This window comes from Phyllostomus hastatus, unplaced genomic scaffold (genome assembly GCF_019186645.2).
Source record: "Phyllostomus hastatus isolate PE091 unplaced genomic scaffold, TTU_PhHast_1.1 phas_contig_38, whole genome shotgun sequence".
Classification (NCBI taxonomy): Eukaryota; Metazoa; Chordata; class Mammalia; order Chiroptera; family Phyllostomidae; genus Phyllostomus; species Phyllostomus hastatus.
This window is the reverse complement of record NW_025333869.1, coordinates 24820975-24836412: the sequence shown is the minus strand read 5'-3', so window position 1 is coordinate 24836412 and position 15438 is coordinate 24820975. Positions and strand designations below refer to the sequence as shown.

The 15438-nt window shown below is 41.7% G+C and overlaps 1 protein-coding gene across 6 annotated transcripts in view; it reads right to left on the bottom strand.

Moving 5' to 3' along the window:
- Positions 1–15438, bottom strand: part of ASCC1 (activating signal cointegrator 1 complex subunit 1) — a 128704-nt gene that overhangs the window by 3551 nt on the left and 109715 nt on the right. For 2 of the 6 annotated variants that reach the window (XM_045842017.1, XM_045842016.1), the window contains exons 10-11: positions 5278–5436; positions 3040–3444 (exon numbers count right to left, since the gene is read on the bottom strand). In XM_045842017.1, the coding sequence (XP_045697973.1) occupies positions 5320–5436 (117 nt within the window). In that variant the 3' untranslated portion in view covers positions 3040–3444; positions 5278–5319. Of the gene's footprint in view, positions 1–3039; positions 3445–4776; positions 4811–5277; positions 5437–15438 lie in introns of those variants that run through there. The other 4 variants (XR_006786039.1, XR_006786040.1, XM_045842019.1 and 1 more) reach the window with 4 other exon arrangements.

Genomic DNA, 15438 nt, shown 5'->3' with positions numbered 1-15438 from the left:
GAATTCTCAGGGGACATGTCCAGCCCATAATAGCAGCCAAAACCGAAATAGCTAGTAAGAACCCAGCAGAAGCACTGAGATTGCACTGAATTAATCCTAATTTGGGTATATTTATACCTGAAACTCTCCACCTTACAAAATTGTAGAAAACACAAACATATACAAGCACATATGGCATTAACCAGGGTGATGACGTCACCATGCCATGTAGCCTCTGGAAAACTCCACTGTACGCCAGGCGAGACTGAGTGTGAAAAAGGCAAATGATACCTTACTAGTTCTATGAAAATAATGTAGACTTTGAACAAATCCCTGAAGTGTTCCAAGGGCCTCCCAAGCATCCACAGACCATATTTTAAGAACCTCTGGTACAAGCTGTATGACCCCTGACAAATTTCTTAACTTTGTTAAGCCTCAGTTTGTAAAATGAGGATAATGATAACACCCAGTGAAATGGGCTACTTCGTGTATCATTTCATACATGAAGAAATGATAAATGAGAGCATTCAGCCAGTATTAGCTGTTATTATTTGTGAAAAATTTCTTAACAATGTATGTGCACAGGGAATAGTAGCCTCTGAATGATGAATTTATTTTTTAACAAATACTTAGAGTATAACATACATTGAAAAAAGCATAGCGTGTATATAGCTTGATTTTATACAAAATGAACTTATTTTGTTTACAATGACATTTTGTTCAAAACAACCAAAAAAGCAATTAATAAAAACAATCACAGCAGCAACCCTTCTCTCACCTGTAGCATCCCTGGGCTCGGACATCCACACCCCAAGGCATCAGGCAGAGCATGAGAGGTATCTCTCAAGTCAACGTGCCTCAGTGCCATGGGCTTCCTTCCCCAGCAGGGAAAGGGCACAGTGCGAGAGCAAACCTGAACAAAGCTGTGTGTCATTGTGAGGCCAGATTCTCATCAGTGTCACAGCTTTGGAGCTCATTTAAAAATAAATGTTGTTGGACTGAGCGCGGGCTGAGAACCAAAGTGTCGCAGGTTCGATTCCCAGTCAGGGTACATGCCTGGGTTGCAGGCCATGTCCCCCAGCAACCGCACATTGATGTTTCTCTCTCTCTCTCTTTCTCCCTCCCTTCCTTCTCTAAAAATCTTAAATAAACAAATAAATAAATAAATTTTTGTCTGTTAAGTCCTGGCTGGTGCGACTGTTGATTGGGCATCAGCCTGCAGAGCAAAGGGTCACCAGTTCGATTCCCAGTCAGGGAATATGCATGGGTTGTAGGGTCAGTCCATGATCACAGTGTGTACGAGAAGCACTGATTGATGTTTCTCTCTCACATCGATGTTTGTCTCCCTTTCTTTCTCCCTCCCTTCCCCGCTCTCTAAGAATAAACAATATTAAAAAATCTTTAAAAATAAATGTTGTTAAGTAACATTTATCATGTCTTTATGATGGGTATAGAGTTCATTTGGTGATAACCCATTATGCCCCCTCCAAAAAAAAAATCAAAATTATTCTCCATATCAAAGTTCACAATATAACAATACTAATTTTGTGTAATGATTGGGGTGAGAAATTCATTTTCCCTCTTCCTCTTCCAAGACTTGAGGGTAAAGTTGGTGCCTCAAAAACCAGCAGCGGCATGGTGAGGTGCAATGAGATCCAATTACAAACACAGCAGCCAACCCCCCAACATTCCTGCCATTATGATTTGGTGAGGGGGACCCTGAACCTTGAGAAGTTCTTCTAGCTCCATCACAAATTATTTGCTTTCCACCACTGCTGTGCTTTCGCAAAGTTCTACATTAGAACGACCTGTTACTCCCTCTTCCGCCAGAGCAGTTATAATTGCACTTTTTTTAGAGCCACAGTGTCTCAGCAATTTGTCCACAGACTTCTAGAAAGAACATTTTAAAAATGAATTTAAAAATTTTCCAATTCGCCCTGGCTGGCGTAGCTCAGTGGATTGAGCACGGGCTGTGAACCAAAGTGTCACAGGTTCTATTCCCAGTCAGGGCACATGCCTGGGTTGCAGGCCATGACCCCCAGCAACCGCATATTGATCTCTCTCTCTCTCCCTCCCTCCCTTCCCTCTCTAAAAAATAAATTAAAAAATCTTTCAAAAAAAAATTTCCAATTCTACCAATACCTACCAACTTACAAAAGTCTAGAAAACAGAAAAATACATAAACGCACACTCCATTAACCATCAGAGACTGTCACTATGTCATGTAGCCTCTGGAAAAATCTCCTGTACAGTAGTGGTGAGAGGATGAGAGTGAAAAGGGCAAATTACCTGTGAAAATTACTTAACAATACAATATGTCTTTAAATGCATAGTCACCTCTAAATTAAAAAAAAACAGAATTTCCAATTTTAACAATTTAGTATTTGATAAAGTTACATTTTCCAAACACAAAACAACTTTTTTAAGAAGAAAGATTTTTTAAATTTATTTTTAGAGAGAGGGAAGGGAAAGAGAGGGAGGGAAACATCAGTGTGTGGTTGCCTCTTGAGAGCCCCCCACTGGGGACCCCGCCCACAACCCAGACATGTGCCCCAACTAGGAATCAAACAGGCAACCCTTTGGTTCACAGGCTAGCACTCAGTCCACTGAGCCACACCAGCCAAGGCCAAACACAAAACTTCTTTAAAAATGTATTAAAAGTGTAAGTCATAAATCTCTGACATCCAAAAAAGACATCTTTACCTCCTGGCCCAGGCTGCCAGTGCCAGCTGCCAGTGCCAGCTGTCAGTGAGAAAGCAGAAGCAGGATGACTCGAGGGCACTGACCCCCCGTCGGCCTGCCCACCCTCGGTGCCATCCCGGAGCACTCATTTCCACACGCCCTCTGACCATCGGAGGTAAGCAAGGCGAAGTATCAACTTCAACTGAAAAATGAGTATCACTAGTACAAAGCTTTTTGGGGAAAACCAATCCTACAGGCACCAGTGAGCACGTTCTGGACTAATGATACAGCTCTGACAGTGAACAGGTGATGGCAACACTGAATCCGAAACACTAAGGGGGTCAAACTATAAAACTATGAAAATATTAAAAAACACAGTTACTTTGGAAATTCGTTTATTCACAACTTATCTGTGCAGTCACAGTGCTAAACAAATCTGAGTGTTATACACAACCCTCACCATGTAGTGACCTTGAGACACTGGGTTCAGAGCCCAACTTCTTAAACAGAAAGTAAAAAGCAAGCTAAGAACAAGGAAAGAAGAAACAGGGGAGGACGTGGAGGAAGAGAGGATGTGAGGAGGAGGAGGCAGCAGTGACAAGGTAAGAGCCAGGCTGGGGCTCCCTGGGGATCACTGAGTGCAGTGGCAGGCAGAGCTGTGCTGAGAGCTCCCTCCCACTGCCCGTGTCTGCGGCAAGGATGGAGCGCCTTCTGCAGCTGACATCTTCCCAGGGAACTCTGCACAGTCCTGCTGATACCATCATCGTTTCTCTTGCTGCTGCCCTGAGAAGTAAAACATAAAAGGGCTATAATGCTGCCACTGCACCAATGGCGTGGGAAGGTGAGGAGAGGGGTAGGGTAAAGGAACAGGAATCTAATAAACATAAAAAGATACCAACTTCAGAAGAAAAAGAACAGATCAAACTAAAAAGTAAAAATCTTAACAGTTACTTTGGCAAAGATAAAATTCTGAGTAGTCAGAAACTGAAAGCAGGGTCTGGAAGAGATTTGCACACCCATGTTCATAGAGCACCATCCACAGAAGTCAAGCGGTAGAGGAACCCAAGTGCCCACTGACGGATGAGTGAACAAACAAATGTGGTCTACACATACTAGGGACTGTAAGTCAGTCTGAAAAAGGAATTCTGACAGTGCTACAAATGGATGAACCTTTAAGGACATTATGGTAACTGAAATAACTCAGTCACAAAAAGACAAATACTATGTGATTCCACTTTGCGGTATCTACCACAGTCAGTCATAGAAACACAAAGGAAAGGGAGGTTAAATGGGGAGTTATTTAATAGACACTGTTTCAGATATGCAGGGTGAGAAAGTTCGGGAGCTGTTTCACAACAACATGCATATGCTCATTTAGCACTACTGAAATGTACACTTAAAGATGGTTAAGATGCTAAGTTTTATGTTATGCATTTTTTTTTGTCACAATAAAAAAGAAATTCTGGGTGGTGGTTAAAATTTAGGGTACAGGCGAGCACACCTAAGGAATCCAGGTTCACAAAGCTTTGTGTGAGCCCTGTGTCCCAAGCACATGCCTCCTGCTTGGGCCTGGGAGAGTGGAACAGCCAAAGCCTGTGTGGCTTCCTGTTCTCCCTCTGGCCCTCCTAAGGGCCAAGCAGTTTAGCATAGTTCTGGAGAGCCCAGACTGGCTGAGTTCAGATCCCGGCACTATCCGCTGCCTGGTGATGTGGGCTTCAGCTAATTGCCTAACCTCAGTTTCCTTATATGTAAAATGGGGATTGTATCAGTACCTCCCTCACAGTGTTGCCAGTGATAATAATAGTAACAATATTTTAAATAGAATTATTAAGTATAATAATTTAATAATATTATTAAGTATAATAATAATATGTATACCCTTAACACAATGCCTGGCCTATAGCAGGGGTTCAAAAAGTGCTTGTTTTTATCACAAACAAAAAATTTAGGGTATAAGGGTAAGGGGGAAAAAAATCAAACCTTCTAAAAATTATAGGTGTTTTTATCTAGATGGAGAGATCAATAAAACCACACCTTTAATTCGTTTAAAGAATTAATACAAATGACTTTGATGGCTCGGGCAAAATGAGTAGGTATATAAGAAATAATGCAGACCTGACTGGTATGGCTTAGTTGCTTCAGCATCATCCTGCAAAACAAAAGGTCGCCAGTTTAATTCCCAGTCAGGGCATCCACCTGGATTGTGCACTGGTCCCCAGTCTGGGCGAATGCAAGAGGCAACCAGTAAATGTTTCTCTCACACATCGATGTTTCTCTCCCTCTCTTTCTACCTCCCTTCCTCCCTCTCTAAAAATAAATAAAATCTTTAAAAAGAAGAAGGAAGGAAAGAATGTGAATCTGAGCTCCAATGGGCTTCAGAGGTACATTTCCAGAGAAGAGTTTCAGAAAAAAAATTAGGTCCTGCAAAAGATGAAGAAGCCGAGGGTTACCTGCACAGTTCTCCTTGGGCCCACAACCATCCTGGCCAACAGTCTGATGACAGTGGACGGTCATCAGAGACACCACAGAGTCCATGGGGGACCACCTAAGAAAGTCACCATCCAAATTTCCACACCCGTCCTTGGCAATTAAAATGAAGATATTTATCTTTATCACCTTATGAAGATGTTCAATTTCTACTGCTTCCCAAGGTCCACTTCAGGAGAAGTCAATTTGCCCACAGGAGGCATAGTTCCCAAAGCTGTCCACTGTGAACCTCTGAGAGATATGGACTGAATTGAGCTTCAGGGTACCAAAGTAGTAGTTCTCAAACAGCTGAAAAGAAAGAACAAAACCCCAGAATAAATATCTAAAGGAAAGTATAGGTGGAAATATTACACATTTTCTTATAAAAACACCAGAACAATCTCAATAAACCTCTTGTGCTTTTTCTTTTCAGTATTTTTCTCAAAAATGATCCCAGTGAGGAAGGGTGAAAGTAGGAGTGAAAAAAGAACAGCAGCTCTTCTCTCTGATTAATCTTAAAGCTTCTTCCAACAAAATGCACTAGAGAAAGAGGTCTCACAAGTTAATTCCAAAATATCTACTGAGTAGATATGAACTAGAACTTGTTACAAACATCCCCTAAATCACAGGGCCTAACAAAGCTGCTCCTATGACTTTCAGTTTTGCAGGATCCTAGTTTTGTTACAGTCAGAACAAAATTTGATATGATACATTCCTCTATCTAGTCAACAACATTTATTAGAAACACTGACTACAATAAACACAAGATAAGATTCCTGACCTAGAAAATATTCTGACAACCCAGTGAAGAACACAGAACACTTATGCACACAAAACAACCAGAGCCACACTTTGATTGGATGATATAATAAGTATAAATTATATTTATCAAAAACCCTTCATTAGATTTAAATTTAAGCCAGAATCCTAAAGCAGATGCTTTTTACTATAATTCTTCACTTAAAAGCTTTATGGTGTTGCTCTGGCCGGGTAGCTCAGTTGGTTGGAGTGTTGTCTCAATATGCCAAGGTTGCAGGTTTGATCCCCTGGTCAGGGTGAAATAGGGTGCCAGGGAGGGTCCCCAAAGTCCCCACAGTTAAGATATTTTGCATATATCTATGGCAAGTTGATGGTTGGCTAAGAACTGTGTTACTGCCCCAGAGTGAACAGTGTATACATGACTTCCAGAGCGTATGGTGACTCCTGACTAGCTGGGAGAGCTTTACAGTGCCTGCGCAAGAGGCAGGGAGGCAGAAGCCCCTGCTTCACAGAGTTACGCTTGCCCTGACTAAGGATGGCAGCTGAGAGAGGGCAGAACAATGTGGGGAAACTGACAAATGTAGCTCTTTGTGGGAGGAGTCGGAGAGGAGGTCACATAGGAAGCTCTGGGTCAGGACTGAAACTAAGGGTAGGCAAAGAGAAGGATGCTCCACTATGGGAGAGCTACGATGTAGTAATCATGCAGAGAGAGAGAGAGGTTGTTCTGCTAAGAAGACAGAGAGGGAGATTCAGTCATGCTGCTGGTAGAGAGATAGGAGCCATGCAGGTGGAGTGAGTGTAGAGAAGGAGGAGGGCCATGATGCAGCAGCCATTCTGGGGAGATTCAGCCATGCTGCAGTGGAAACAGGAACCACGTGAGCTGTAGGCGCTGTCTCACCATAGGAGGAATGATGCAGCAGTCATGTGAGAGGGAGCCATGGGCAAGCAGCTATGCGGTCTGCAGTCCAGATTCAGCCATGCGGCCTGGGCTAGTAAGAAAGGACAGCACACTGGTGCTCTGATTGTGCCCATTCTAGCTGATTCCGAAGCCACCAAGGACCTGTCTTACAAGACACTGACCTGCTGCTTTCAGATCCGGACTCTATCTGGACTCTTGGAACTCGGGACAGAGAGGCCACTCCATCAGGACTTGTGCCGTTCCTGGACGGCAAGATCCAGTGTAACATGGCACATATTTTCCTGGACTAGAATACGAAGGCTGAGGACAAGGCACCCCAGATCCTGAAGGAGAGAGCTGCTGCGAGACTGTTTACGCAGCCGGCTTGAGCACAGATAAACAGTTGGGGAACTTTTGGGGCTTTTGGCTTATAGCATTTTGGGGAGCAAGGGAAGTGCTGGCTCTCATGGGAGAATACGGCTCCGAGCTGAAGTGCTTCCAGTCCCCCCAAGGTTGAAATGATAAAAACAAAAACCTGTTTCTTCCAATACTAATTGTTGGGTCATACACCAAGACACCACATGAACAGGCCCATTTGATTGGTTACGTGACACATACAAGAATCAAGCAATGAATGTAAAAATAAGTGGAATAACAAATCAATGTTTCTCAAATCAATAAATTAAAAAATGATAATACAATTGTAATAAATAGATATATAACTTTCAAGTGTGTCAGAGGGGGAGACAAGTCAAACTCTGAAAGAGACCTGCTCTTGTGATGAGCACATTTATAAGGCAGAATCCAAAATGACATCAGAATTCATCCCAGGAAAATTAAGCCACGTTGCTTATCTAATTGAGATTAGATAAGGAGTATCCAAGAAGAAAGGGCTTACCCTCTTCGTAAGGATGCAAGAGTTGCTCTTTCTCAAAATGTCAACAAGATCCCAAGAAAGCCTCTCGATCGCACACCCAACAACGTTTGAGTAGAACCTCAGGGTAGGACCTCTGCACATTAGCAAGTGACTGTGCCTTCTCTTAACTATATACAACCTCCACAACCATGAACTTCAGACACTGTCACGTTTCCTCTTCTTGCAATTAATGGCCTAGGAAAATGCCTGGGGTTCATTAAAGGCTAACTTTATAAAAGCCCCGTAAATATTGATTCTTCAACATGACATCAACTTGACCCCACAGATCTATTTAAAGGCTGTGTGTACTGCATTGTCTTGCCTTTCAGAAAGGTGATCAGCTCTTGCCTGCATTGATTTATACAATTAACTCTGCTTCCTGGCTTTGGTAGCCTGTTCGAACCATATCCACCCTTTGTATAAAGAAATGCAGCCCAAAAAGGTTATCTGTTAATCACTTTGCTGAATGTTAATTTGAAGTGAAAGCCATATCGGTGAGACAGACAGATTTACAACTTTGCAAACCAAAGCCTTATAGATACAAAGCAGATGTGACCAAAGAAGCAATAAAAGATGAAACAAAACAATACTAAAAGGAACTCCTAATACTTTCAATGAATTACTTTTTAAAGATTAGCAGTCCTATTTCCAAGTGATGGAGACACCATAGCTAGAGCTGGAAAGTCACCTACCTCTGACTTTATCTTGTAAGCACAGTACAAGACTCAGCAAAGAGGAGGAAGGAGGGGCCACAGGTGTGAAAGGTAGAAATGGGCTTGACAGGCCAAGCCAAGTAAACCAGGTTAGACAATGAAAGGGTCCCTAAAAAAGAGCAGTGAGAAAGACTAAGGCTAGAGATGTAGGAGAATAAATCTGATTAAGGGGGACTGAAGGTCAAGTTCAGAAGTTAGACTTCATTCTAGACAGGGAGGAACCAAAGAAGGCTTCTGAGTAGATTGGTGGCCTAAAATGAAAACCCTGTTTTAGGAAATTAATCCGTGTGTGGGAGGAACAAGAGAAAAAAAAAAGAAAAGGAGACCAGAGTAGCAGTTTGGTCATGAGAGAGATACTGTCTGTTGACTAAAGCACTAGTAATGGGCCTGGAAAGATTGGCGCAGGTGTGAAACAGTATGAAGGAAACATAGAAAGGATTTGGTGACTTTCTAGATGAGAGGAAGGAGGTAAGAAAAGGAGATGAGAAAAATCATAAATGACATCGTGGATATAATAAACATCCAAACCTGTAAGAATTTTTATGAGTTTATTTAAGCCAAACTGATACCAATTGCTAGGAAGCAAAGTCACAATGGATTAAGAAAATGCTTTGAGGAATGGTAGTTTTGCACCTTATTGTATACATTAGAATCAAAGAAGAAGATGTAAGGGGGTTACATGAAACTCACTAGTGACATATTAGTGAGTGGGGAGAAAGCAAAGATGGGGAAATCTCTAGGGCTGGATAAAAAGTAAAACAAATGGACACATACATCTTTTCCTAGTGAATGTAGGATAGTTAACAATTAACTCCGGAACAATAACAATGAGGAGCCCTGCAGTCTTCTGTTTTAGTGGGAGACTTTGCACTGAGGTGTCTGGAATTAGGAAATTGCCCTGATGTTCCAGAGGTAGGTTTCCCTAGATGTAAAAAGACAACAGACAGGCTCAGTTAACGGAAAGACTGGCCTTTATCAGGGAAGATGCTGGCCTAGGACTCAACCACCCACCATGACTTGCTTTTAGTTAGGAAGTTTTAACTTCATGCCATCTTATGTGGTTATTTTAGGTCTCTGAGTCTGTAAGGCTGCCACGCAGGCCTCCCCTGAGCTTCTCAGGTTTAGGACGTGGCCCCTCTTTCGTCCACAACATGTTAAATGGGGTATGTGAGGGTATCATTAACAGCAGTCGAACCACTTCTGAGAGGACCCTGTTTTATGGGGAAAGAGGAAACAAATTCAGGTATGTTTATACGCTCATGGCTGTATCTTCAGGTGTATGGGTCCCAAGACCTTCTCCAACCAAGGGTTTTCCTGGTACATTGAGAATATATGTTAAAGACATGAAATCTGTGGCACAGTTAAATGGAAGTCTATTAGCATAACAAGCTTCACAGGCCCTGACTGGTGTGGCTCACTGGGTTGAGTGTTGTCCCACAAACCGAGAGGTTTCGGGTTCAATTCCCAGTCAGTATACATGCCTGGGTTGCAGGCTAGGTTACTGGGTGGGGGTGTGCAAGAGGCAATCGATGTTTCTCTCCCTCTTCTCTCTCCCTTCCCCTCTCTCTAAAAATAAATAAATAAAATCTTTTTTTTAAGAGCTTTACAGATACCCATTTTTTTGAGCAGTTCTTTATATATTAGGAAAAATGAACCCTTTGTCTGTGTTATAATTGCAAATATATTTCCCCCAGTATGTCATTTGTCTTTTGACTTTGCTTACAGTGGTTTTTACCATGTCAACTTAAAATTTTATGAACTCAAATGTATCGTGGTGGTGAAACGGCACCAGGTGTTAGACTGTGGAGTCAGACCAGACCCCAGATCAACAACCTCAGTACTGGAGCTATGCCTGAGAAAGAATTCACACCCAAGACTTAAACTATAAGAGAAAGTTTACTCAGAAAATCACAAAAGTAGAAGAAGTGATCCACAGAAGAAATGGGCTCAGAAAACAAGTTACAGAGGCAAAAGAAGGGCCCTTGGACCTCAGGAGAAAGAGAGGGGCAAGGAAAACATGCCTGGGAGGAGGGGTTGGAAAAGGCAAGGGGGGATTCCTAGAGACAGCCACAGTGGGTCCTTGGGTCTTGTTATTTTTCTGAGGCTTTCCAGGTGTGTCCATTCAGGGTCTTGGTCTCTACTGATTCACTACCAGAGAAGGGGTTATCAGTCAGTGCAGCTGGTTCTGATGTCAGCCATGGCATCACTTACTTGGTTTTGCAGCTTTTCTAGGTCTGGAGCTGAATTACAACTGAGGCCTAGATGTATTTGATGCAGGTCAGAACTTCATTGTACTGAGGGCTTAATGCTTAGGGGCTATTCCCTGGCCTCCTCGTTCCTTCCCCCTCTGAGGGAGTCTAGCCCACATGAGTAGCAACATTCCAGGAGAAGAAAGGTCAGGGGAGGGTCTGAACCTCGTGACCAGTGATATGAAAGGTCAGGTGGTCTAAACTGCACAACCAGCGATTTGCTAGGGAAGGAAAGGTTACCCTGGTGGCAGGGTCCTTGTTTTCCCAGTTTTGCCCATTACCAGGCAACCTGCCCCGGTGACTTTCTGCACCTGCCTGGCTTATGGTCCTTGCTCTACTCATGTCTGTCTCACTGCCCACCACAATCACAGGAGATATTTAAGTCAGAGTTACCTAATGCCAATATTGTTATAGATTAAGGGATTAAGGTAAACAATATATACATAAGTATTGACTATAACACTGACATAGTAAAGATCATCACAGCCAACATTTACTGAGTACACACAAGTGCCAGGCATGATGCTATGGATGCTATGTGATTCTTCCACTGCATCCTCACAAACCCAGGAAACAAATACTATTATTAATCACCATCATACAGTTGAACCTGAGGTTTAAAAGGTTTACATAACTTGTCCAAGGGTATATATACAAGCAAGTAAAGGGTGAAAAATTGAAATTCGTAATGCTAGGGAAAAAAATAATAAAATTTGAGATTCAAACCCATGCAGCCTAACTCTAACTCCTGCACCTCCAGCCTTTTTCTGTGGGTAATGTCCCTGAACACATGGACGTGTTCAACTCACAGTGAGGAAGCTTGACCCACACATCTCCCAAAAACTGAAATAAACATATTCTTCCATTTGTTATTCCTACTTCCATGATCACCTGGACCTGGTTTAACATTCAAATGGCTCTAGTTCAGCTGGAAGAAACTTAATTGAATTCTCGATGAAAATAAACACAAATCAACTAAATGGCTCCATTTAATTAAGCACCTGAATGGGGAAAGAGGAAAAAGCTTCAACTACAAGTTTAAAAACAGAAAAAAAAGAAACTTTGTTGCTCTTTCTAGCCTAGAGTAAATCATGAAGAGAAAGTGCTCTATTATTTTGAAAATAAAAGCCCGACCTGAAAAAATTTAAATTTAAAAAGAATCACGTCATGGTTTTTAAATCAAATTGAGTCTTTTCTTCTCACTGTTGTTTTACAACAATTCCCTTGGGGATTTTGAAACCTAAACCATTTTCTTTCTGAAAACATTTCTCTGTGGCACATATTGCATAAAGCCCTGTTGTAGTGGAAGCCAGCATTTTTTAAATCCCACTGTAAAGGCACATAACAATGAACAGCTACACAAAACTACAAATATTTGATAAGAAAGTGAAAATAGAATTTAAGACTGCCAATATTTGTGATATCTTTTGTAAGTAATGTTAAAAAAGAAACAACAGGCCCCAAATGTAGTCATTTGCCCCCACAAGGTAAACTAAGACTTTTAAAATTTGATTTGAAAGAGAGGGGGCAGGGAGAGAGAGAGAGAAAGAAACATCGATTTGTTGTTTCACTGATTTATGCATTCATTGGTGGGTTCCTGTACTCGTGTGTCCTGTCCTGGGATCAAATCCGCAACCTTGGTTGGCGTATAGGGACAATGCTCTAACCAACTGAGCTACCCAGCCAGAGCTAGTAAACTAAGACTTAACCACAGTTTCAATCTTCCCCAAGAATGTACTGTTAAAAAGTGAATCTGAAATTTTCTGATTAGCACTGGTGAGGTAATCTGCAAAGTGAGACCTTTACCGTTCCGTTCAGGCCCCAAAAGATGTCCTGGCCCGAAACACTCCTTTTCTTTGCTAATAACTTTCTTGCCCCACCGTCCTCCTGCCTATAAAAACCCTCCATGTCCTACAGTGTCTCAGAGTCCTTCTTTGCTTCCTATATGGAATGCTGCCCGCCAGTTCATGAATGGCTCAGTAAAGCCAATTAGAACTTCAAATTCACAAGACTAAATTTTTGTCCTTTAACAGTAATAAGTACTGATTTGCACAATTTAAGAAGAAAATTTAAAACCTAAGGAAGTATGATATTTGAAAACTGTTATATACACAGATGCTCTCCTTTATTGAAGACTCCTAGCATCCTCAGAAAATTAAACAAGCAAATAAAGAGAAAAATGTGGACCATCAAAATAAAAGGTTTTTGGTCAAAACCAAGGCTTTCCTGACAGAAAATTGCAAGACAAAATCCAACCATCCTGCTGTCCCTTGCTCATGTGATCTGCGAAGCCCACCATGTTTAGTGTGCACGTATCTGTTTCCGAGGGAGGACGCAGAGGGAATTACTGATTTCCAGGAACGCAGTGGAATAACTGAAGGAAAACAGACAGCCAGACCGAAAGGTCATTTTTCCTTGCGTTCATTTCAGACCTTCTCCTCCTCCTGCTCCTTCCTCCTGGGCCCTGTGACAACCACCAAAGACAAGAAATAACTCTACACATGACTAGTCCACACAAATGAGGCCGGAAAGCTCAAAGAGAGGTAGATTCTCTAATCTACAGATATGAGAACCTTCTCATATCTGTGACTGCAAGCCATAAAAATGAATAAATGGCCAATTTTCAACAGCATGATGACAAGCGTTATGGGGAAACCTGCCCACTTGGCTTTCCGTATGTGGCTCATTCTCTTTCTTCAGTCTTAGACAAAGTAGAAGTCAGTGTCTTCCAAGATCTCTCCTTTAAGGAAATCTACTTCTTGTGCTGAGTGGTCTCAGCACAAGACTAGTGAACTATTATTTGCTATCCACTACGATTTCAATATAGGAAATGCCATTGTTTTTTGTTTTATCTTCACCCAAGGATATGTTTATTAATTTTTGAAAGAGAAAGGGAGGGAGAGGGGGAAGAAGGGAGGGATAGGGTGATTGGAAAGGGGGAGAAGGGGGATGGAGGGAGAAAGAAACATCAGCTGGTTACCTCCCAAAGCACTCCAACCAGGGATTGACCCCACAACATAGATATGTTCCCTGACCGAGAATAGAACTAGCAACCTTTTGGTGTATGGGACAATCCTCCAACCAAATGATCCACCCGCCCAGGGAGGAAATGAAGTTTTGAAGTAAAAAATGAAGACTGACAATATATAAGTCCTGAGAAATTTATAGTAGTCATTCCTGGTGTACAGGGGGGATGCCCAAAAACCCCTGGATGTATCTTCTGGAGGGCAGGCTTCTTGTAGTACAGGCTTCCCCTGCTACGTGAACGTTCTAGGAACACATCTGTATCAGTGTACCAGCTGGCATTGTAAGAGGCTGCATTTGGCTTCAGTGAAATTTTCTGAAGACTCTTTCAATGTAGTTGCCCATTTCACAATGGGTGATTTACAAAGGCACCTGCCCACACCCTACTGAGTATTCCGCAGTTTTCAACCCCAAACAGCATGACCCCCATGCTCCACACTCCCTATTCATCCAATCTTGCCCTGAGTGACTTTTTTGTTGTTTCCCCGATGAAAAAATAATCCTCAAAGGGAAACATTTTGCCTATGTACAAATGGTGAAATAAAAAATGGTAGAAGCACTAAGTCACCAAAATCAACAAATTCAGGGTCAAGATGGAGGAGTAGGTAAACACACTGCACCTCCTCATCAACCAAAGAATTACAACTAGCCCTCAAAACAAATAACATCCAAAACTGTCAGAAAATTGAGCTGTATGGAAGTCCGATGACCAAGGGTTTGTAGAAGTCACATTCATCCAGACAGGTGGCTTTCCTACAATAGGCCGCATTAATAAGACAAGGGGTCAAAGCAGGTGTACCTAACACACAGAAACAAACACAGGGAGGCTGCCAAATACAGAAGACAAAGAAATATGGCCCAAATGAAAGAAGAGAGTAAGACCCTAGAAAGAGAACTAAACCAAAACAGAGATAATCAACCTATAATATGCAGAGTTCAAAACACTGGTAATCAGGATGCTTAAAGAACTCACTGAGTATGGCAACAACATAAAAAAGACACAGGAAGGAATGAAAGTTATACTAAGTGAAATAAAGAAAAATCTATAGGGAACCAAGAGTGAAGGGGATGAAGCCAGTATTCAAATCAACGATTAGGAACATAAGGAAGAAATAAGTATTCAACCAGAACAGCAATAAAAGAAAATTCAATAAAACAAGGATATTGTTAGAAGCCTCTGTGATATCACCAAAAGTACCAACATCAAAATTATAGGAATGCCAAAAGCAGAAGAGCAAGAAACTGAAAACTTATTTGAAGAAATAATGAAAGAAATCTTCCCTAATTTGGCAAAGGATATAGACATGTAAGTGCAGGAAGCACAGAGAGTCCCAAACAACTTGGACCCAAAGAGGATCACACTAAAACACATCATAATTAAAATGCCAAAGGTTAAAGATAAAGAGAGAATATTAAAAGCAGTAAGAGAAAAGCAGCAAGTTACCTACAAAGGAGTTCCCATAAGACTATCAGCTGATTTCTCAAAAGAAATTCTGCAGGAAAGACGGGACTGTCAAGAAGTATTCAAAGTCATGAAAAGCAAGGACCTACAACGTAGATTACTCCATCCAGCAAAACCCTCATTTAGAATGGAAGGGCAGATAAAGTGCTTCCCAGACAAAAGGTAAAGCTAAAGTCGTTCATCATCACCAAGCCATTATTACATAAAATGTTAAAGGGACTTATTTAAGAATAAGATCAAAACTATGAACACTAAAATGGCTACAAATTCACAACTATCAATAACTGAAA